The 24,961-nt window shown below is 31.6% G+C and overlaps 1 protein-coding gene across 3 annotated transcripts; it reads right to left on the bottom strand.

Moving 5' to 3' along the window:
• Positions 1 to 1,130: 1,130 nt before the first annotated feature.
• Positions 1,131 to 23,005, bottom strand: LOC137919325 (serine/threonine-protein kinase OSR1-like). Of its 3 annotated transcripts, XR_011106730.1 has the most exons (12): positions 22,917 to 23,005; positions 22,194 to 22,318; positions 21,080 to 21,173; positions 19,384 to 19,528; positions 16,471 to 16,636; positions 14,623 to 14,770; positions 13,448 to 13,647; positions 12,451 to 12,636; positions 11,309 to 11,388; positions 9,324 to 9,513; positions 6,436 to 7,157; positions 1,131 to 1,197 (listed from the first exon to the last, which is right to left on the bottom strand). XR_011106730.1 is itself a non-coding variant. In XM_068762409.1 (11 exons), the coding sequence occupies exons 1-11, from the start codon at positions 22,987 to 22,989 to the stop codon at positions 7,083 to 7,085; spliced, it is 1,482 nt and encodes a 493-aa protein (XP_068618510.1). In that variant the 5' UTR covers positions 22,990 to 23,005; the 3' UTR covers positions 4,536 to 7,082. The 3 variants fall into 3 exon arrangements, 2 of the variants coding, with proteins under 2 accessions (XP_068618510.1, XP_068618628.1); XM_068762409.1 differs by lacking the exon at positions 1,131 to 1,197 and having other exon boundaries at positions 4,536 to 7,157; XM_068762527.1 differs by lacking the exons at positions 1,131 to 1,197; positions 22,917 to 23,005 and adding an exon at positions 22,417 to 22,492 and having other exon boundaries at positions 4,536 to 7,157.
• Positions 23,006 to 24,961: the final 1,956 nt, after the last annotated feature.

Genomic DNA, 24,961 nt, shown 5'->3' on the forward strand with positions numbered 1-24,961 from the left:
CTTACCAATCGGTCACATGGCTCCACTTTTGCAATTCGCACGCGCGCTCTTTGCGCTAACACGTGCCTCCCTAAACGCATATCGTTTTTCTCCCGAATAATGCTCGATCTTCATCTTTTTTCCAACTTGACTTAATCTGTCATAAAAAATAGCATAGCGACAACACATTGTTAGGGTGACAAAAGAGGTCTAATACATTTAATTGCACTAACCACGCGTCCGAAAAACGTGTATTTCGACACAAGTCGCATTTGTTGTTTTAGCTTATAGACGCCCACTACAATACAAATTATATAAGATTAGATCCCGGGAATCGAACACGTGACCTACGAATGCAAGTCTCAGTCCTCTACCGCAGGGCTACCGCTGCTCACATACGTGACTAGCAATTTTTAAATATTGTCAATGATTAATAAAAAACAGAACATCTTGGAATTTTTTAAAATTAGTAGTTTCAATTCGTTCAGCAATCGATTGAATAAAGTTTAGACGACTTTTAGATAGATTGTGAACGGAGAGTTAAACGCGTATCGTGACAGTAAATAAATCCAGATTTCATCTCCAGTTCCTTGCCACTGGTTGTTTTGTTTCTGCCGACCTAAGCCCTAGTCCAAACTAGGGAAATATTTATCATAACGATTTGGGTTGAGCCTCTGACGAGTCTGAGTTAGCGAAACAAAATTCCAAATAAAAAATGTTGCGAAATTGGATAGGTGATGAAATATCGCAAAATGAGATTAATTAATTTTCTCAGTTTATTGTAGTGTCACCGAATTCGCTTTACCACGTCTTAGAAAAGCGCAGCGTGGTGAGGGCCAAGGAAGAGCATGATCTCGACGACAGGCTGAAGGAATGGAGTACCCATCTCCCTCCTTCATGTCACGCATGCCTCAGACGTGGTACAGCGGTTTGTATTGCTCCATACAAAATTGATACTAAGCGAATTGAAAGTTATTAGGATAAATATAAAATAATTTGATCAAGTAAAGGATTGTGTAAATTAAAAATAATTAACAAACAAATGTAGACATATAAATTTATTAGATAAAATTACATTGCATTTTTAACTAAGTTCCTTAATATCTACTTTCAAAAGCGCGTAGAATGAAGTTAATTAAAATAATTTTAATGCGGTATGACAATAGTTTTGCGATCATTAACTTGATTTACAATTTTACTAAAACTTTCACAATATTCCTGAAAAAAAAATATTTTCGTTATAAATTGACATATTTTTTAAACGAGTTAGTAATTTATCGTGAAATATAACTGATATATACATATTACTTTTAAGACATATGTTTTTAAATAACGATTAATAAATTATCCAGTGTGTTATACAAACAAAGTGCGTAAATTATATGATCATGAATAATATTATTTAAGCATGTAATGAGGTAAGGAGCCATTACGTAGGAACACATTGATCACAAAATGGCCGACGACTAAAATCCAAGTCGCAAAACTTGAGAGCAATGAGAATGATCAAGTAAGCTGGACTAGTTTTACTGTTATGGCGGAACACAATACATAATTACGTAGATATGTTATTATATAATTATGAAAACATCGTTCATATACATTTATAAATATTTCTAATAAATAGGTAAATGCCACTCTATGTTAATTAGCAACTGCTTACGACAGTATTTCTGACAACATTAATGACCCATGAAGTTTCTACTAAAGCTAGTACATTATTAACCTACGTATATAAAAATATATATTATTTAAGTATATAAATGAAGGGAGAGATTAAAGTTTCACTGATCTGGTTAACACGAAAATAAACCCTGATTTTCTATAATTTTACATCAATTAGGCCAGATTTAATGTATGATAATTTTAAACAATTACGTGAAAATGTCAGATGTACATATATACGCCATATAGGTTTAACGCTATGATTGTATATATATATATATATGTTCCTTAAAAGAGACGAAATCATCACGCATAAATCAGTCAAGATAAACTATCTACTTTCGGGAATTCCCAGTGATTCATATCTAACATTAATCGATATACGACTATTTTACGCGTTCAAGTCATACATACACGTTTTGACTTGAAAAACTTCGTGTAGCATTTTTGAAGTAATTTGAAAGGTCCCATTTGTCAAACGATTTGCGGTCGCCACTTAGGAACCTGTCGAATCCAATTGCCTTCGGTTGAATGAGCAATATGGCAAAGTCACTGACAGTTTAGACGAGCAATTCTTCGAGCTCATGATTCGATTTCTCAGAGAAACTCCGAGCTCTCTTCATTACTCTCCAGGTGACCTTGAGGTTTCTTTTGTGAGTCATCGTAAGCGACCATGGCTCGAATATATATAATAAGGTCTATAAATGATACCTTCTAATATTCGCATCATCAATACATTTTAGAAACTGAGATTCTAGTCAAAAATAGTTTGGGAATCCCCCTTTTACACAATATTCATAAGAGACGTTACGAATCAAATATCTAAATGTATTCGTAAAATATTTACGAGATATAATTTTTTAATAATAAGATACAACAAATTGTATCTATTTTTATTTGAATTGTTAAAAAAGTAGGTATAGTTCCAAACTATTATTAGATAACACTGACCAGTATGAATATTTTTCACAAACACAATACTCATCATCCATAATCAATTTCTATAATATCAAATGACACAAATATTAATGGTAATTTACTTTTTAATCTACACAAAAAATAAACTTGCAACACAGATAATATATTGATAGAATTACTAAACTAATATTATATTATTTAAATGTCATCTTATATATTAACAGTTCATCTCATCAGATTTTGCTTGAAATAAATTGTAAATTTTTGTAATTATATATGGGAATAGAATTTTTTAAATTAAAATTAGCCCTTCATTAAAAAACGCTCTTTTACATTTCAAATTCGCTGTCCAATAACCAAAAATTACTTTCGATTCTAAAACAATAATATTAACGTAATACGTTTTTAAGATCATTAAAAAACTGTGCTATGAAATCAAATGACAAACACTTTTTAAGAAGATTATTCGACTTTTTTTATATGGGTTTTTCATAAATATATAAACTTGACACTTAAATACAAATGTCAAATTATCTGTTAAATTTATTAATGACAGTATTAGTGAAAAAATGAAATTCAATTAAAAACCATTTGGTTTAAAATTTTACCAATTAAAAATTAATCTAACGTAAGCGATCTTTGTGTTTATAAAATCAAAAACATATTATTAACCAAGAGCTAATTTAAAGTTAGAAACCTATATGACATACAGTGAAACTTTCAAAGATTTTTCGCATTTTATTTAACGTTTTCTTACCAAATTCATCTAATTTCAATTAATGACTTTTAAAGCAACGAAATATAAAAAAAATTGTGTATAAAGGCAATGCCTTATTAAAGACATTTATTTCCCATTTTATTATTAGTATAAATATATATTTATTCCTATAACACAATATTCTATAATCTAATTAAGTAAATACAAAAATTGTCGTTCAAAATTTATATATATATTCGAGAAGTGATGTATTTAATGAGATATATAATTGAAAAATTCATTTCAATCAATGGGCTTCAGTCAGATGTATTCTAAAATTCAACAATTAATAGATTTAAAAACAAATATTAAAATCATTAATACATTTATTAAATTCTAACCTAACGTCAAGTTACAACTAAAGATCTTTGGCTCTGTGCTTGGAGTTTTTGGCGTAAGCGGAAAACGTATGACACAAATTGACAATACTACACATGTAATATATTTCTAAGCTTCATACAAGATAACAGCACCTATTACCGCGGTGTTAAATATTTTAATTGACATATAAATATCTCTGTTATGTATCGATAGTTAAAATTCGATTTGTATACTCAGTAACAGGTGCTATAGTGCTACCGAAACCGCTGTACCTCTTATTCATTTACAATAAGCGGATTCAGATTTTTAAAAACATTATTAAATTCAAATTAAATAGACAAAAAGGGCATATTATACAATATACGAATGTTTAAATCAGATCTTTGTTTTCATTTAGGCAGAAATGACATAGACATTTCTGACAGAAAGTGTTTATACATAAATTTGTATTGTTAACTTCTTTATTAGATGTTTAGTTGTGAAGTTTCTTTCCGCTTCTCTTCCACAACTATAACAACTTGCGATGTAGAGTCAAAAATAAAATGCACTTTTAAAAGAAAAGATGACAATAGGAAACCCGTTTAATGTTGAATAAATTAATTATATATAATTAAATCGATTTCGGTAGCACATTATCTTACATAAAAGTTTTATTTATAAACAGAACCCATGAGCGTGAGACAGTTATTTTATAAAAGCTAAAAGTTTCTCAACACAGGTGATGGTCAACTATATATGTCAATTTTCTTTGACAAGTTGTTGGATCTGGCTATTGGTTGAAACCTATAATTATCTGTCGATTTATATTATAATACAATTATAAATTACAATTCATTAAGGTCCAGGCTTTCTGTCAGTGTATGACAAGATTTCTGGTATTATTCCGAAGTACATATCAAAAAAATTATGAAAAATAATTTCTCGAAAATAACTTACATTATATTTATTTATTCGTATTATTATTTTAAAACAATCATTTACAGTATCTATTTGTGTCAAAAAATACCATAATTTGCCTAATTTGATTGAAACTTGAATCAAATTGAGCTCCCATGTAATGACATCTTTGAACTTAAATTCAGACAGGTTTTTTTATACTACTACTTCAACAATATCTTTAATACAGTAATCAAAGGAATTCTCAAGCTTTGTTATCGCTTAAAAATCATGTATTTTTTTGTGTGAACCTTTTAAATTGATGACACCTTTGATATTTGTTGCTTCGGAATAGTCACCAAATTAAAATTGTTAATTGAGAAACTTTAAAATTTTATAAAATAGCGATGACTTCAGCCACGGCTGGGTTAGATTATATTTCAGAGATATGTTCAAGTTATACTAAACATTTACACGACAAAAAAAAATTTCTCTATGTAAAATTTTCTAATTCACAAATTCGAAATATAGATTTTGTGTTATTATATTAATCAATTTTGATTAATATAGAACAATAATCTGAACCTGTCTCTATTCAGACCCTGTAATAGAACATCAGCTAAGTTACATCTATATATTCCTACACAAGTATTCGCTACTAGGACATATACTTACTATGCGAACTTTGACATTTACGGGTAATGCAAGAAATTATATTTTAAGGCTTACACATCTTTTTTTGGCTTTTTACTCTCTTTTTTACACTGCTTAACGTGTAACATACAACATATAACTAACATCAATAATCAGATCAAAATTTATCAACACACAGCTGTTTAATAATGCTTTCAACTAAAATAAAATCAGCGAAATCTAATGAAGCTTATTGATTAGCTATTTACAACCAATGAGATTACAATGGCAGAGAAATTAAGCCACGATATACAAAAATTAAATTAAATAATGAAAATTAGAAATAAATAGAGAAGTATAGGCCGTTATATATTAGAGAATAAATAAGTACACTATAGTCAATTCACTTTAAAATAGTGTCATATAGCCACCATTGACCAATTAGAACATAGCAAATTAGATAGTCGAGTTAGTATAGTAATCAGTTAAAATAATCTCCACGGGTTATAAATATAGACGTCGTTACAAAATTCCGCTATTTTATTAAATATTCTTGATTGAACACGGTATGAAAAGAAATAAATTATTTATAATTACATAAACAAGAGAATTTCTTACAGACAACTATAATAAGTAAATAAAAAAACAAATAAAAAAATTAAATATCGTTCTAGAAAGTTTCTCATTTTTTTTTCTTCAATTTGTGTTGTCGTTGTCTTTATTAAATGCATTACTACAGAGATATTATATTATTATTTAATACATTGTAATAATAGTTCAAAGGTTTGGGAGCATGATCTAATTGGTCGTAAAACAAGAACCAACTATAGTGCTTTTTATATCTATAACAGAGTCCCAAACAGCTCGCATTGTAAGTAATTCCGCTCTATTATAAAACCACTTCACCAAAAACCATACCGAACCAGTCCGCCTTCACAATCTTTCTAGCACCATAATTTCAATACCAAGTACAAAGTCATTTAGCCTATGGTCTAGGCTGGACCTGTTTTATCTAGTCTAGACAAACGAGGTTCATTCCGAATTCATTTTCAACCCGTATGGTGTATGAGACAGAAAACCTTCAAAAAAGATTACAATATAAAAAAAATAATTTAAACTATATACTTAATAAATTATAAATTCAGATAAACACTCAAACTTTTACATCTAAATATACATATAGTTAATACATTTGGAGGTAATGATAACATCACTATATCAAGAATGCTAAGTATAATAAAAAGCAATATGGCAATTAAATACACTTATATGTGATGTATACTAACATGTTTACCTAAAGTTGTTATCCGTTCATATTATGGAGAGGGCTTTAGTGAGTTTTTCTATTCAACCGATAGACACCCACTGCAAGACATAGAAAGATCCTCCTTCAAAGATATCCACGATCACAGCCATCTTGATGTATGATCGTCCATCCACTTAGTGATGGGTCTATACACTCCGCGACCACCAACTAAATTCTTTAATCCACCTTGTGATCTTGATTTTTTTTGTAGATCTCATTACAATTCCTTTACTCTCTGGGTGACCTATATGAGACCCATCGTAAGCGACGACGTCTCGGATCCGTATAAAGACGCGGTTTAGGTAAGTCTTCAAATAGTTGTTTCGACAACCTAGTTAGGGTAGGTAACTCGACGAACGCGGGAAGCGCCACGATGACCACGGGGCCTTCTTTACGGGAGGCCTGTCTTTTAAGTGGGCCTGTGGGTGATTAAGAGTCAAGAGACATTTAAATATATGTGATGAAACAGATAAACCTGAACGGAGTAGTCCTGGACGGACAACATATAATGCAAATTCTACATGACTAAGCGCAAATATACATATATATCCATTTTCGAATACTTTTTTAACCTTAGTCAAGGAAATATTTCTTCAATCGGTTTTTTACGCAGTAGTTACAAATCCATTAGTTCATTATAGAGATTTGCGCGAAACCGACAAGTGTTTTGTCATCATACTGCTCGTTCGGTCCGGCTGAGTTCTGTAATAAAAAAATATATTTATGATGATATGACATAAAAAATGTAATAAATAACAAAAAAATTACCAATTATTACTTTTTAGATTTAAACAAACATAAATCTATGTATGCATAGATGCATAAGAGATTTATTTCTCTATTCAGCCTTCATCTTAGTGTCCAATATCTTAATTATTACTGAACTAAATACACTTGTCAATGCCATAAAGGATTAAAATAAAAAAAGGCTAAGAGAAAACCACAGTAATTGATTAGCTTTATAAATTGTTAATATTACGTAATAACGAAAGAAGTTTAGTTTATCAGTGTGCCACAATACCATCTATTTTGTATAAGATGGCGTAAAAGCAGATTATGATATAAATATTTAGTTAATCAAAAATAAGTATAAGAAAAGTAAAATAAATAAAATATGGTAGTAAATAATAAACAGATATGAATACACCTATCCCCCGATTTACACGGTACTCGTTTTACACGTTTTCGCTTTTACACGGTTTTACAAATTTTTGTTTTAATAGCCGATTTTATTACTATCTCTCATAATGTAAATATTTCTGCTTCTAACATCGAATCGGCACAAATAACTTCGAGTGATGAAAGAATCCGAAAAAAAAGAATGAGGGTAATTTCTTTTTTGTTCTTCTGTTTAATGTATTGCAATTAAATAAAAAAAACAGTGTCTCCGTAATATATTTAATATTTTAACTTGTCAATGCATTTTTTTATTTCTGTGTACTGTGTAAAATAATTGAAAAAAGTCACAACTGTTAAATAGCAAAATCATTTATTTTCTGCAAGTTTTTCGATTTGCACGGTTTTGACTTGAAAATTTTTAATTTTCGATTTACACGTTTTTCTCAGGAACGTATCTACCGTGTATATCGGGGGATAGGTGTATTGTGCCACAATGCCATCTATTTGTTTGTAAATAGAAAGTATTTTATACATAGTATTTAATTTAAGACAAACATATAACAGGAAATCAATATTATAAATAAGGCAGCAAGTATATATAATAATAACGGATCAAAATTTAACAGTAAGCAATTTAGGAAAATAAAAAGTTAGTTATAATTAGGTATCGGTTATAAAGACAAAGTAAAGAATATGCATTAAAGAAAAATATAAACATTAGAAATAATAATAAATATTAGACAATAAGATGGCTAAAAAATATAAAAGATGGAATAAATGGCTTTATTTTCAAAAATATATATATATTAAAATTGATTACAGCATTCATAAGAATGCGATAATCAAAATAACTTAAAATTCTAAGTTTAGAGACAAGACGGTGACGGTCACTGCGTATAAACTTCAAATTGCATAGAATTAAGAAAAAATAATTCGCTTGTACAAGCATTTTTTGCTAAAGCAACATGGCTGAGCGTTTTAAGAAAATGTTTCACAAATTATACATTGTATAAATCTATTCATAATTATCTACATACATTGTTAAGTTATGTCTTAACAATCGATTTTAATCAATTCGCCCAATATCGATAATGCTTTATAAAATAAAACTAAATATGTATTTTGGTTCAAAAAAATATAAATCGCATTGCTTTGAAAATAAACCACATCGAAAAAGTCGCAATTAGCGTGTATTCTAACACATTTTTTATAAAGACTGATTTGAAAAGCTTTATAAAGTTAATGCGATAGCTTATTTACTGTCAGTTAATGTATGGTACATCCTGTCCAAAAATCAATGGTTTCAGAAGTATGTAAAGTCAGAATTTTTTTATTTGTTGGACAAGATGACTGACTAGTAAAATTTTTAATTCTTCTTTTCAGCAGATAGAAGCCTACAAGAAGTCATTAACATCCACCAACGACATCTACAATGACCGCTTTTGCGCTGTTCACATCAAGCGACTTCCCGCAACTTTAAACAAGTCGTCGGTCCATCTAGTTGGGGTCCTACCCACGCCGCTTCTACCGGCTCGTATCCACTCAAGTTCTTTACGGCCCCAACTGCCCCGTCCACTGCCACTTTAGACGTGCTATTCTTATACCTACGTAACCTTGGTTCTTATGCATATATCCTCACTCCGAATTACATCTCACAGGAAAACTCCGGGAATTGATAATTAATTATTCACCAGTGTTTGTATGTCAATAGGTTCATTGACCACAATTAACTTCGTGAAATTAACTTACAAGATGGAATGTAATAGCTTTAGGTGGAGTCTGCTGGGCTTCGAGCAGCTTCGCGAGATTCACGGATATGGGCACGGAATCCTGAGGATCCACGAGCCCGGCTCCAACCAGCTCTGAAGCGATTCCTTCAGCGGTGTCCTTCCCCATGATGAATTCAAAACGAATGTCGTTCAATTCGTGGTCAGCATTACTGTAAATAGAATTAAAGACATTGTTAAACATGAATTACATAAATAGGGAATATCTTCTATTGACTATACTATTAATTGTAACATGCAATCCCATAACCTCTCTTTTTTTCATCCCTTCATACCTCCGACTACCTATCGTCAAGTGGCAGTGACTTTTTACATATAAAATATATAGATATATATTTTATATGTAAAAAGTCAGTCCATGAAAGTAAGAAGTAGATACTTCTTACTTTCATAGACTGACTTAAGCATTACTTTATAATTTTATATTATATCATCTGTCGGTGTAATTTTAATTTCTTATTAGTAAGGATTACCTATATTAACCTATGTTATACATAATTTATCTTGTTCTCTTTGCCTGCTTTCCACTCTTTTGTAGAAAGCCCTACAGTTTTTATATCTGCATTACCTTATATACCTAAAATATTAAACCTTATACAAGGTTATAAGATCAAAATTATTTAAAATATTTAAGCAAAAATACAAGATATGTGTAGTGAAGTTAGATACAAAAGCACCCATATATGTCAGCACTCCTAATAATAGAGATGCCGGTGGTTAATTAATTATGATCTGTGTTTTTATTTCAATAACTTTGTGGTGGAATAATAATAATAATTATTCCAACCAGTAATTTGTTTCGATTTTCCAGAAGCTGACATAGGTAACATAAATTTAAATATTAAAATAATTTGACAATCAATCAGAGCCAAAAATAATTGTGGTTTGACTGCTAACTTAAACTATCTTTCTACAGTAGATTTCACTTATTCTATTACTATTTTTATTTCTACCTAGTGTGTGTACCATCTATTCGTAAAATATATGGCATTTGGCACACTATTATATCTATTAGTAGACTGTATCTTCTTTATTCTTATTTTTATCCTATTTAGTTCAACTTATTGAGCCCGGTTGCTGCTGAGTTGGTGTTAACTCTATCTCTGGCACGCTTTTGTGTTTGTGAAAAAATCTTTATTTTAATTTATAATTGCGTAATTAAGGAGGAACAATATTATATAGGAGATTATCATCATTATTTCAGCAGTAAGACATCCAGCTACTGGCCTTTCCCGTAGATTTCATAATTTATATCTTCGGTTGCATCCAGTTCCTATAACAACTTTAAGATCTGTCGTACATTGCTCTTGCCAGTCCTGTCTCAACACTAGATCCTTAAGGCTATATAAAACTAAAATATAATAAAAATAGTTAAAAAGGTTTCTCTTTTCATACTAAAAAAGAGAAAATTAAAACAACTGTCACTGTTAATTTTGACCTTTTTGAAAATTGTCTTAGGTGAGCAGCCTTCAAAATTAGACTTTTGACTGCAGGATGTTCAACAAAGCAGCTTAATTGCACAATGTCACCTATGATATTTTAAATAAATCCTTATTTCAAATAGTCAAGCCGTATTATCCAGTGAATGACTACATTGACTGCATTTATTTGATGTCTCCTATGACATTATAAATTATTAAAAAAATTACAATTATTGATGCGACTGTCACTTGCAATGTACTTAGATATTTACGATTTTACCGTGACATTTTTAGGCCGTCGCTGATTATTTATGGCCAAAAAATCATTGATTTTCGCACCATAATAAAAAAACAAACTCTTTTGAAATATCTCCTTCCATTTTTAACTTTCGAATTGATTATCTATACTTCAGACAGAACTTCTATTCATCTAAATGATGACCAAACGACACTTTAATCTGATTGTCATTGTCTAATATATATGAAATATTATTCACTGAATAATAGCAAGAAATGTTTTCCTAACCGTAGCCTGAGCACCAAATTGATAACGGCTGGTTCTGGTGGGTGAACAGTTGATTCCATCTTTACAGGTGCTGCAGGTGCCTGAAAAATTAAAAAAAAATATTAACCTCGCTATTTAGTGAAAAAGTCATGTATCTACAGGTGTTAGTTTAAAGATGTAAAAGCTTTAAAGAAAACCCCCATAATATTCCTTCATCATTGCTGTATCCTCTGAAACATTCCTACACATCCATAGCCCAGTCAGCGACGACCACTCACATCTCAGGGGATAAAAAAATCTCTCATTTATTTCTCAAGTAAAGATGAGCCAGAACCCAATGCATCTTACTACTTGGACTTTCAACTTAAAGCTGAGAGATGGGAACCTCGTAATATATTTCATAATTAAAATTATCTTAGAAGAGTTTTTATTTTTAACTTAGTTAATATTATGCATTGCATTGTTGCTATTGCTATGGACATTCACCCACATGGTGGACAGATAACCTTGTAAGGTTGTTGCAAGACGTAGGATGTGATCCGATTCCAAGCAAACCATGTTACAACTTTAATATATTTCAGAATTAAAATCATCTTAGAAGAGTTTTAATTTTTAATTCAGTTAACATCATGCATTGCATTGTTCTACAATTGCTTTACGGATGTTCACTCACATGGTGGACAGATAAACTTGTTAGGTTGTTGCAAGACATAGGATGTGATCTGATTTCAAGCAAACCTCGCTTATGTCCAGCACTGGACATATACTATAGATGAAATGAGGATGAGGTTAATTTGTTTATGTCTCTATTCTGTATATATGGAACAAGCCTGTGAGAGGTTATTGATTGCCACTTCAGATGCCAGTCTTAGACCTTATCGGTGACGTTGGTGCGCACCTCCTCGTTTATTACTCATTCTCGCAAAGAAACTCCGAGCATGGCTCTTATCATTGCTCTCTGGGTGACCTTGAGCCTTCTTATAAGACAAATTGTATAATAACATTACCTCAAATTAGGAAGCAACTTATTACTTCTATACATAATGTTTGATTGTCAATCACAGTGTAAATTAGTCTTAATTTTATAAATGTATTGTTCACTCCTACAAAGTTATATACCGGGTTGGTTTTTTAAAGTATAATTTGTTTTCGGTTACACATACATTGGGCTCGTCGTTCTCGCTACCGCTGGAGTCTCTGCGAAGTTCATTCATGGGGCGCTTGTCGTCGGCTTGCTCTTCGTCGGAGCCCCTGCCGTCGGTGCCCTCATCCTCCTCCTCACTCCACTCCCACTCGCCAGTCACGGTGCGGTGCAGGCGGCCTGACGCACCCGGCTGCCTTTTGCTGGCCTATTGTTTACAAACATGTTAGGATACCCCTACAGGACAATCATTATCATCCACTGCAAGGCATAGGCCTCCCCGAAAGGTAACAACTACCAGTCTTGCGCTGTCCGGATTCAGCGGCTTCCCACTTAACTATGCCTTCGGTTTACCTAATGGGGGGCTTACCCACGCAGCGACTACCAATACATGGTCACTCGTCCGATGTGCCCTGTCCACTATAACTTCAAATGAGCAATTCATCGATCTATGCTTTGTAGACATTCCCGCCTAATAGTAAATTCTTAATAGAGTAGCAGTTTTATTACTATGCTGTATTCATTATCATCATTTCAGCCATAGGATATCCACCATTGGACACAGGCCTCCCTCACATATTTCCAGTAACACCAGTTATAATAAAATGAATCATAATTTAAAACATATTTAGTCGTGTGTTTATTTATTTACACGCTCCCTTTAATCGTCAATTATTTTTACATCAATAGTAAGCTACCAAAAGCTGGTCTGTTGAGATGGGTCCGCCAGAACCTCAACAGCTGCTCTTTTAAATGAAATTTCACAATGTTTGATGTACACATAATTCATACAATCTGTTTTATGTACTATATGCTCCACTTTCTGCCATTTCAGACAAGCAATTCATAGACCTACTTTAGTGACTGTTTTTCTGCTAACCTCATGATTCTTGATTCGATCTAATAGAGAAATCCCAAGCATAGCCATGGTTTGTTGAACAATTATGAACTCGCCATGCCGAGGTGGACGCCCTCCCCCCCCCCCCCCACGACTTTCCTGTAGGTATAATGTAGCCTACCTTATGGACTCTGGTTTCCATGCTGGGCCCAATAGCGACTAGAGTTTGGGTGAGGTATTTCCTATCTTTGGCCTTCTTGAAGAATGGATGTTTCAGCAGCTCTGTAGCGGTGGGTCTCTTCGACGGATCCTTTTGCAGGCAATCGAATATAAGCTTACGGAACGTTTTTCCGTATATTTTGTATTGATCTTTTTCGGCACCTGTACATAAACGAAACAATAATAATATAAAAAAAAATTTATCTTAATTTATTTTCTCATGCTATAATTTGAGAACTAATGAACTTTCATGGGTCTTCAAATATTTTGTAGATGGTTCTTATAGCAAAAATAAGATCAGTAGTTAAGTGAAAGATAAGCCTAGAACAATCCATATGATTGGCAGTGAAGAATTTTCCACACAGAAACAGTTTGTGCTGCTATTGATAACTGTCCTCAATGTCTAAATAACTATTTTGCACCTAATGCATATGCCTTCATAGAAGCTTTATATATTGGGGAGACCGGAAAGTAATGTTTCTGTCGACATACTTTACAGAAAAACTGATTGTTTTTTACCATTCCGGCATTGAAATTTGTATAGTAGATGGCAAAAGGTTGTTGATGACGAAGGAGAATATGTTGTTGGTTAGAAATAAAAATATAAAAGTTTGTTAATAAAAGTGTGAATTTAACCTAAGAAAGCGACGTTACTTTCCGGTCCCTCTAATATTTTTAATAATTTTATATTACTTTATTAAACTAATTGTTACAAAATGGTGTCTTTGTAACAATATTTATTGCAGTAATGAGTACATTAACGATAGATTATTTATTATACTGAATAACATGCATTCACTGACTGTTTGTACACCAATTTAAACCAGTAACAGTAAACCTTCTTGTTCTTCGTGTTCTTTTCAGCCACACCCACTGCAAAGGATAGGCCTCCCCCAAAGATCGCCACGATGACTCGTCCTGAGCTACCTGCATCCAGCGATTTTCCGCGATCTCAACTATTTCGTCGGTTCACGTAGGGGGGGGGGGGGGCTTACCCATGCCACGTCTACCGGCTCGTGGTCGCCACTCGACATCCTTGTCTCAACGGCCATCGCTTGCACGAGCAAAACGCCCACTGCCAATTCAGACAAGCTATTCTTCGATTTACGTGCGTAATGATAAACTGGTAACCCTCACCAGTATCCAAATTCGGAGGGTCGTTTTGTAGGGTGAGCATGAGGACCTTCATCGGCGGATATTTGTGGTATGGTGCCGTGCCCGTCGCCATCTCTATAGCTGTTATACCGAACGACCATATATCAGCTTTAAAGTCGTACCCGTGGTCCTAAACAAACATAATTATAGTTATAATAATTTATATGAATTGTTGTTACATTATTATATGTTACATTATTTTTTTTATTGGAATGCTGCACACCAATGACTTCTGACGGTACAAAGTCTCCAAGGACATACATATATTATTTTTAATATGTAGTAATTCAAATTTTTAAAACGCTTTTTCCTGCTATATTATAATTTCTAAAGATGTTTATAGGACGTAATTGAAACAGATGAGACCCCTTTAAAGTTTTTACACTTATAACCAATCAACCTTTATGTAAACAAAAATTTGTTGACAAGTACAATAGCTTTACCAGTTTGGCTAATCTATATATATAAATAAATAAAATTTGGGTGTTTGTTTGTAATATTAAAATAACTGCTTTTGACTGCATGTGAATATATGTACTTTACTATACCAAAGTTATATATTTTTAAATTTTTTGAAGGTGTGTATTTCTTTCAGCTAGTCTTTGAAATTGCTGGACTGATTTTGGCGGGACTAATGGCAGGTAGCTAACGTAATAAGAAGTAACTTAGGCTACTTTTTTTATTTTAGAAAACTCTTTATTTAAAAAAAAATTGTGAACCTGACGAAGTCACGCATTCATGAAGTTCTTGTTTTCGTAAAGACTCAACGTAGTTTCTTATGGAGAAAATAAGACTAAAGAGAATATAGTAGAAACAACACTACCTTTTCAATATAGAGAAAATATTATCAATAATATTTACTAGCATTTAATTCTAACGATTGTAAATAATTTATCCATACAATTAGCAGCATTATTGTCAATGTGTTATAGAAACTCTAGTTCATTCCAAATTTCTCTATTCTTCGCCTTACTTTTCCATTTCATTGTTTCTATTTCATCACTACATAATTTCTTGTTATGAATAAAAATCTTCATCATCATCATATCAGGCTATAGACGCCCACCACAAGGCATGGGCTTCTTCAAAGATCGCCACGATGTCTTGCGCTCCCTAACCACGCCGCGTCTACCGGCTTTTGATCACCATTTCAGAACCTTTTGGCATTTGGTTGCACGAGCGATTTGCCCCGCCCACTGCCATTTCAGACGAGCAATACGAGATCAAACATTTCACGTATATCAAAATAAAAAAATAGGAATATTCGGACGTAAACGTGATAAATGAGTTATTCTAGAAACGTTAATATAAATGTAAAATCACATTGTTAAAGTGTTGCAGTGTATCAAATATTGATCTAATATTTGTAATTGATCTTTGTTATATTAATTCTATAAATAAAGTGATCTTTCTAATTTTTTTTTCATTCCACTGCGACAATCCAATAATTTTTGATATAACAAAATCCGGAAGATATTGGTAAATACTACATCCTTGATTTTCATAATGCTACACATAGCAACATTTACTGACATTACAAGTTCTTTACTTACATCATAGCCTTAAATTTTACGTTAGTATTTTAGCTATAGAACGTTCACTACTAGACATAAGCCTCCACAGATTTAGAACAACACCATTAGAAAGCGTCTTGCATCTAGCCTCTTTCGATGACTTTAACAAAGTAGTCTCTCGATCTTGTTGGAACGTGCAGTTTACGTGGTCTCCACTACAAAACCTTTAGACCAGGAGCCACTTCAACTTGCCAATCCGCTCTGTGTTACTTTCCATTTGTCTATTGACTTTCTATATAAAAATAGGTCTATTTACTTGTTCCATAACTTCGGGTGCCATCCAACAAGGCGTTCCAACGAAGGTGTGCCTGACTTTTTGACGCGAAAGATCTCTCCCGGTCGCAAGCCAAGCGGAGACACCGAAGTCAGCTATCTGCACCGTTCCATCTTCGCCCAGCAATATGTTACCGGCCTTTATATCCCTGTAACAGTAAACATACGGTATATACCCAAAAACTAGTTTTGTTTGTCATATATATCACCGCAGGAAATATATATATGTATATATATACAATCAATAATGATAACAGATTAAAGTCAATACAGTAGCGTAGGTCATATTTAAATATATCTAAAAATTGTCACAGGTACTGATGAGTCCACCACCTGTTGGAACGACGACATAGTCAAGGTCGCGAGAAGTAGATACGAGTGGCGCAAGACCGATCATCGTGGTGATCTTTGGGGGAAGACTTATGCCTTGCATTGAGCATATATAGCATGGCATGATGATGAAGATAAATACAGCTCAGGAATGAATTGTTCTAATTGTGTTTTATTGAACAGGTTGTAACTCGTGATACCACGCATATAATGTTCGTCACGTATTCTTCTGGCCATACGATTTACATATGTGATCCCCGTCAAAGTTAAAAAGTGAACACATGTAAACATAGCCATTAGTATTTTTAAATATTCAACGAGATTAATTTCTTATATATTTTTATTGGTATTTTCGCGGGTGTGATGTATTTCTATGATAATATTGAATTGATATCTGTATGTTTAATTACAGCCAACCATGATTTGTAATATTAACGGGAGTTATAGATAAAGCATTTTTATCGGTAGAGGAAACAGATTGACACTCGTAGAGAATTCATATGTTACGTCAGTACAATATAGATCGAATAAACTAGATACTATTCTATTATAATTAAGATTAATTTATTTATGTTAAGGTCGCAAGAAAGCTACAGGATGCTGTCAAACGAGTTTTATTGGAAATATATCGATGCCTGCAGCTCATTTGATTATTTCTTTTTATAAATAAAAAAAACATATTACACGTTAAAATATACAATACAAAAAAAAATTCGCAATTTTTGTACATTATTAGAATAAAAAAACATTTGCAGCGCAATCGACAATGCAATATAATATTATTGATTCGTAACAATAGAGAAATAAAATCGATTTCTGATTAAAACAATTTTTAATAATTTCTTTCGCATTTAAAAATGAGACGTGAAAATTTTGGACCAACCACATAGCGCGCAGAACAGAAGGCCAGGGCCTTGAGGTTTTAGAGTGGAGACCACGGACTGTCAAGCGTAGCCTGGACGTTCACTCACAAGATAGACAAACGACCTAAGGCAGGACCTGGCTGGATGCAGGCTGCTTTCGACAGGTCCTATTGGAAATCTATGGCATAGGCATAGTCCTAACATTGTCTCCAATGGTGATGAAACATTTTACTCCACCAGCTTTTCGTCAAATCGAAATAAAATTAATGACATTATATTTAACACCAGTTATAAAAACATAAAATCTTAAAGCTATTTTAATTAATCAACAAGTTATAGCATAAATGTAAATGAGCAACAACCCAAACGCGCCTCATGTAATAAACACAGTCGAGTAGTCACTGTACTCATTCGAAAGGGCACATTATACAAACATTTCCACACGTCAATGGCGCCTATTAAAGATTCCGGCGACGTTAAACAGTACTTGAAAAGAAGGCCACGTGACTAATTTGTGACTTTCGTTCACTTATATTGGGTGGAGTATATTTAAAATCGTGTAGCCAACGTCAAACAACGAATAATGCTGTACATTCAAAGTTAGACGTAATTATGCAAACAACACGCAAATCACAGAGTTCGATAAAATGTTTTATGCACACAGTAGATATTCAAAACAGATTTTATAAATCGCAAACGTCACTGTTGTCTTATAGGCATACAGATTACAAGATTTTGAGAAGACAAAGCGCAGCTGCTTAGACTAGACTTACAGGTAGCGAGACTCGAGAAGCGCGACATATTATTATAATTATGGTTTTAGAAAGGCAGCAGAGACCTTAGTTCGCTTGGGTCCACGCTCCAGGATGCTGTCACTTCCAACGTGTTTAGCACCTTGGTCGATTGCTATTGCTTGGCTAAAATAACTATCACTTTGGAAAATGTAATCAAAGGGAAAAGTAGCGGAATTTCCTTTGACCTGGCCCTAAAATTTAGAGCACTGGATACCAAATCATAATAAAGATAAAATAACATGTTTATAGAAAAATTAAATAAAGTACTTTACTCGAATCCAATTATCTGTTTTTTACATCAATCATCATAATTTCAGATTTAGGATTTTCACTGCTGTACATAAGGCCAGTCAGAGGCAGCAGAATATATATATATATATATATATGTGTGTGTGTGTGTGTGTAGACGGATGCAAAACTTTTACTTTTTTGATAATCGTTATGTATAACGATACTATTTGCCTATTTATTTCATGTAAGACAGTTCCCATATCGAACATAACGGCAAGCAAATTGTATGTAACTGACCGAAAACGGCAAATTGATTATTTTACGCGTTAAATCACTTGTTATTTTGCATGTAGTATAAACATTTGCAGCTTGAATAACATCGTGACTTGACAGCAAAACGGAAATTGACATACGAGAATGTCGTTATTGCGTGATCGAAATACTTGTTAATACAAGGTCCTATGTTTCCTTCAATTGCCTCACAATGTTGTGTTTAAGTTTGTTTTCGCAAAGCTTTTATTCCGCATTTACTATATTAATTATTTTTACAAACACTTATGAAAATCAGATATAAGAATCTTCATAATTTTAAGTTAAATAAAAAGGAAAAAAAAAAAAAACAAAAATAACGTAATGCTACGACCTCGATTCAAAATACTAATTTCTTTATTTAATTACCTGTGGATCTGTCCGTTGCTATGAAAGTATTCAAGCCCTTTCAAAACTTCCTTAAGTACCGTTGCAATGGTCGCCTCGTCAAATACACCGTGGTTGCAATTCGTAACTCTCATCTTGTGTTTAATCACATCCAAAAGGCTTCCACCTAAAAAAAACATAAAAATAAATCATTGTAGCTGAGAAAATAGCTAATGCAGACAAATACAACATAAATTAATTATAAACTCAAAGCTAAAAAATGTATGCTTTAATAAACAGAGTTAATTAAAGGCATATTTTTTTTAAGTTCAGAGAGATATTTTAATTAATATATTTAATTAACTGTTAACAACATACAAAATAAATAGTGTACATACTTTTGGGTAGAAATTCATATAATCTTTGTTGTAATTCCTTTATTACTGCGGAGAACTAACTAACTTAACTACAAAGAAGGAAGGAATATTCCTACTTAATTTCAAGTTTTTAAGCTTAATGGTTCCAAAGATATAAAAGGGATAGCACACCACATAAACATTGTATTACCAAAGATATCTATGCCTTCTGTAGAAATCACCATGTTATTATATTTAAAATAATACCAGATACAACATCTATACAAAAACATCTTTAGCAAATACAAGAGAAACGCTTGGAAACATACATAATAATAAACATACATCATATGCTATTCTATAGAGAAATGCATATAACAACAGACAAAACTTGGCTCCGGTCCAACCTTTTTAAAATGTTGCTTACATTTTTATGACGGCTCCAACCTTTACCTACATATTAAATTTAATATACATACTTTTATATTTACATATATTCAAACAGGAATCAAAACAGATGTGAAATAGTTACGAGATTAGTCATATAGAAGCCATATGGTTCGTTCTAAAACTAGAAAGGAAAGACTAAGTTGTTTATTAATATTTTTTAAAATGTATATATAATTTTTAGTACAAAAATATACAAAAATCAAGTATGACTGATAGCTGTGAACTGGAGTATTTATTTTAAGTATACCGTGGAAACTATAACATACTTAAATACTGTATAAATGCCATAAGAAAACTAGCTGTATATTTTAAACTATTCTCAACCTTCATAACTACTATATTTGCCAATATATGGCTATAGGTTAGACTAAGACAGGTAGATATTTTTTTATGACAAATAGAAGTATTTCTTTGAAATGCTTCTATTTAACTTTTTTATTTTATTACTATCACCCCTCGTTTGAATTTGGAACTGTTAACACCCCAATCAAAAGGCCAAGCATCCCCTAGAGATTGATATATCTCCCATCAGGCAGCATTTCTAGTGTTAATTATTAATATATAATGAGAAATGTTAATCCAAAGTACTATTAATGAAGTGTAGTATTATTGTATAGTATAGTAGTAGTAGTTAAACTCAAGAGATATATTACACAGTGTAAGCATAGACTAAATTTCTCCTAATAACAAAATTCATTTAGAATAACCAAGGCAATAGATATCTGTAAAAAAGTTATGCATTATGAATTAATTTCAACTGGATTAGATGACAGATATATTTTTAATATTTGACATCTATTGATGGGGCCTAAGTCAAGTAAGACATTCTATGGCAGAACATGATGATGTATAAGGATCATAAGGATGATTGAGGAGCCAATTAAAATAATTAAAAACTACAGATTAAAAATATATATAATTATAAAAATTACCTTCAAGGAGCTTTAACACAAGCCAAAGTTCATCGTTTACCACAAAACTTGTATAGTAGGTGACAACATTTTCGTGGTTGCAACTTGACATGGCCTGTAACATTTGTTTTTTATTATATTTTATCTCGATAGTCACTCTAAAGTGGCACAGATATTTCTGCATTAATACAGTATAATAAATAGTGTAAAGAACTAAGATTTCTTAGGGAGCCCTCAAAACTAATTATGTAGGTTAAACATTGCCAAGGCAATAACCCTTCAATCCTTGTGAATCTTTTAACATCAAAAATCAAACAATACCATAACAATAATAACAAAAAACGAATATTACTCGAAAATAAACAAAATGATTTAGTATATTTCATTATAAGACAGGGAAAGAATTACAATTGAGTTTATGATTATAGAAATCAACCTGATTGTTAGAAGTATATTAATTAGACATATATAATGTTTACACTATTCATAGAACTTTACATTTTGTCTACTATTGGAAGAACATAAACAAACTATATGTGTCTGATCATATAGCACTATTTACATAAAAAGATATTTACGAATATATGCCATAAATGTGACCCCAACTAATTATTTTGTGAATTTAGATACATTTGCTTATAGCTTTCATATGGTTATATATAAGGGTGATCTTTTATTACTCTAGCATTGAACAGTTATTAGAATTTTAGCATTAATTTTCTTTGTATGTTAATGGTGTCAAAATAAAGCATCTATCCATTTAATAGCTTCTCTACTAGAACAATTTGAAATATGATCATCGGTATCAAATATTTTAGTGTTATATATTTCAAATCAAAACAAATTTTACATGCAATTGGACAAATAATGTTTGTATTAGCATTTTAATAAAGCCATCTCTACATGTTTTTAGTCGCTAATAACTTTAGGCATATATACATCCAATAATTTGTGGTAAATATGCATAAACTACTTCAGATGCTTATAATTGTAAACTACATAAATTATTATACATAGCTACATATTTTAATGTTGTATATTGATTAATACCAGAAAGAATATTACTTTGTTAAATAAATATTTACATATCAGTTTATGGTTTATTAAATTCTTATTTATAGTAAATCAGTCAAACCTGAATCTCCTTCAGCAATTCATCCATGGAAGTATTCCACTTTTCCAAATTGATCCTTTTAATGGCACATTTTTCATTTCTTGGTTTACATAGTGCTCCATAAACAACAGCAGTTGCACCAACACCTAAAAAGTAATTTGTTTTACTTTTGAATTTAAAATAATAGTAAACAATAACTATTTTTATACAATGAAGATTAATAACGAAGATTTATCAGATAAACCTTGATGAATATTTCATGAAGTTGTATTATGACGACATCACATTTAAATATCCATCAATTGTTACTAAAATAATCATTGTCTATTATTTAAAAAATACAGAAATTTTCCTTTACGTCACTGTTCGACTTTGCAAGCTGGTTTTATTAATGCTTAGTAGTTTGATTTATTCTAGCAATGTGCTGTTTATTTTGTTTATTTACTGTCAATAGTAAACAATGTGACGTATAGCTCAATTATTCACTATATAAGTCGAAATAACAAACCACATATGTTAATTAAAATATTAGTTAATGTAGTTTTTGCTGTTCGACGTACATGTTAATATATTGGTTTTGAATTTTTGAATAAATTGTTATTAAACTGACATTTTGCGTTTTGACAGAGTCAAAATATTGATCTAGTGTTCTAACATAATTAGTTGTAAATAATATCTTCAATCACTTTATTTTTTAATTTATCCCGAATTCTAATGTCGGAAAAGGAACAATAAATTACTTACCGATAACGTCACGTAATTCATAATCCTCTTCGCCGTTAGGCCACGGACAGGATGCGGTTGCTGTGACCGCCATTTTGCGATTGAATAAATTCTTTCCTATGGCAGAGACTGAGGATCTTATTGAGCATGCGGCTCTCATGTATGATGAAAACGCCGATAGTTGATATTCGCATGCCCCAAATGATTTCTAAGTATATTAATAAAATATTAATTATCATTCTCTTTATTACAAACAGCGAAAAATTTAGGCAGTTCGTGAAAAAAGATTAAACAATTGTATAATGGCAATAAACTACAAGTATTATGAACTTTTTGTAAAACTGAGGGAACTAATTATATTGTTTAAATTAAGTAAAATTTTATAAGCAATGTTTAAAAGATTATATGGCATAAAATGATGGTATAACTAGTTGTGTTAGCGTAACATGGAAAAACTGGTGTACGTAGTAAGATGTATAGCCAAAACTTGGAATGATCAAATAAAGCACAATAATAAATTAGACCAAAGTAATCCTCGCCGGCGACCGTTGTTTCATATAAAAATATGCTTAAAAAGTATAACGAGTTATATTAGAAAATTATGGAAAGATTTAATAATCTATAGACGAAATATTAGGTTTAAATGAAACGTTTTGCATGTTTCACTTGGTTGTATTATAACGTAACAACAAATAGAGGGAAAAAATTACGTCAACTTTGTTTTAATTCTTTAATATTTTCAATCTTTTAGTCGAAATTAGATATTTTTTTTACAAATTTGTAAACACTGTGGTCATTTACGCTATCTCAAAGATTACTTAATTTTACAAGCTAGTAAAATTCAAGACAAACATCATGTGTCTTTCTGACATTTTATACTACAAGTTACTTTTTAAATATTGATAGTCTTTGGACCGAAATTTGGACTAAATCATTTTAGATTTACATATGTCTTGCGCTCGTATAAGAGTAGGTTTATATTAACGTTCAAACATATATGTTAACAAGCAGTACGGTTTTTCGGCAGTAATAATACAATTAAGGAAGTAATACGATAATAATATTATTATTTATAATTTTCAATCTTAATTAAAGCGCTTAAATTATTTGTTAAATTTTTAAGAAAAAAAAGTTTTTATAAGTAAATATGGTATTTTGGTATCTGTATTAATATTACCGAAACGAAATGAGAAAAATACAATAATAACACAGGCAACAGTTAATGAGTATTTTACTGGTTATTAATTAAAATTATTTGTTTTAGTGTAATATTAAATTATTAATTGAACAATTTGAGATTGACCGTTGAGAAGTATAGTCGTCATTTTGCGAAAGTGATTATAAAAAAAACCCGATTGAGTTCATTGTGGGCTCTTCTCAGACAAGAGTACGTCTGAAATTTTTATAAAGTTGAAAGATACCATTACTAAAGAGATTAATTTTAAGCGTAATTGTACTTGTAATATTAATAAATATAAAAGTTAAGAACCATGTTTGATCTTATTTTGACCACTGATGCCATAATAACAAATTCAAAATTTATGGTTTTCACAACCTCTTTCACCTTTCTAAAGAACGTAAAAATTTGCAGAAGCTTGTTTTACTGCAGTCATAGGCCACATGTAAAGGCAAGGAACCTCCATAGGATACCGAACCTGAGCTCCAGTTTGAACTTTCGTTTATCGATCCGATCTCGTAGGATACTAAATATGCCAAGGGAATAAAATTTGAGGACGTTCCACGCTCTGCAGTTCTTTGTTTGCTAGAGTTCATACCATTTTGTATTTTATTATGGGGCGGTGCAGCGGAGTTTAATTATGTTTATTTTATAAAAAATTGTTGTACAGCCTATTTATAACTTAAAACCCAGAGATTCCCTGAGAGATGTTTATTAAACAAACTGATATTCTGGCGGCTGTTACTGAATAAACATTATTTGTGCGCCATATTTTATATAATTATATGAAAATAATGACAGACACACAATAAATACATGAAATAATAATAAACACTTAACGTCTGAATTACGTCTTAAAAAAAGTTAACAAATCTTTCAGGGGTCTGTG

This window comes from Battus philenor, unplaced genomic scaffold, assembly GCF_028537555.1.
Source record: "Battus philenor isolate CCGP_79_NKW_IND1 unplaced genomic scaffold, ilBatPhil1.0.hap1 SCAF_1, whole genome shotgun sequence".
NCBI classification, from domain to species: Eukaryota; Metazoa; Arthropoda; class Insecta; order Lepidoptera; family Papilionidae; genus Battus; species Battus philenor.

Coding starts and splice junctions, on each gene's coding strand:
- LOC137919325 (XM_068762409.1), bottom strand. CDS start 22,989: ATGGCGGTCACAGCAACCGCATCCTGTCCGTGGCCTAACGGCGAAGAG. Junction 12,637..13,447: donor TGGAAACCAGAGTCCATAAG/GTAGGCTACATT, acceptor TGTAAACAATAG/GCCAGCAAAAGGCAGCCGGG. Junction 7,158..9,323: donor AAGCTATTACATTCCATCTT/GTAAGTTAATTT, acceptor TTTTTATTACAG/AACTCAGCCGGACCGAACGA.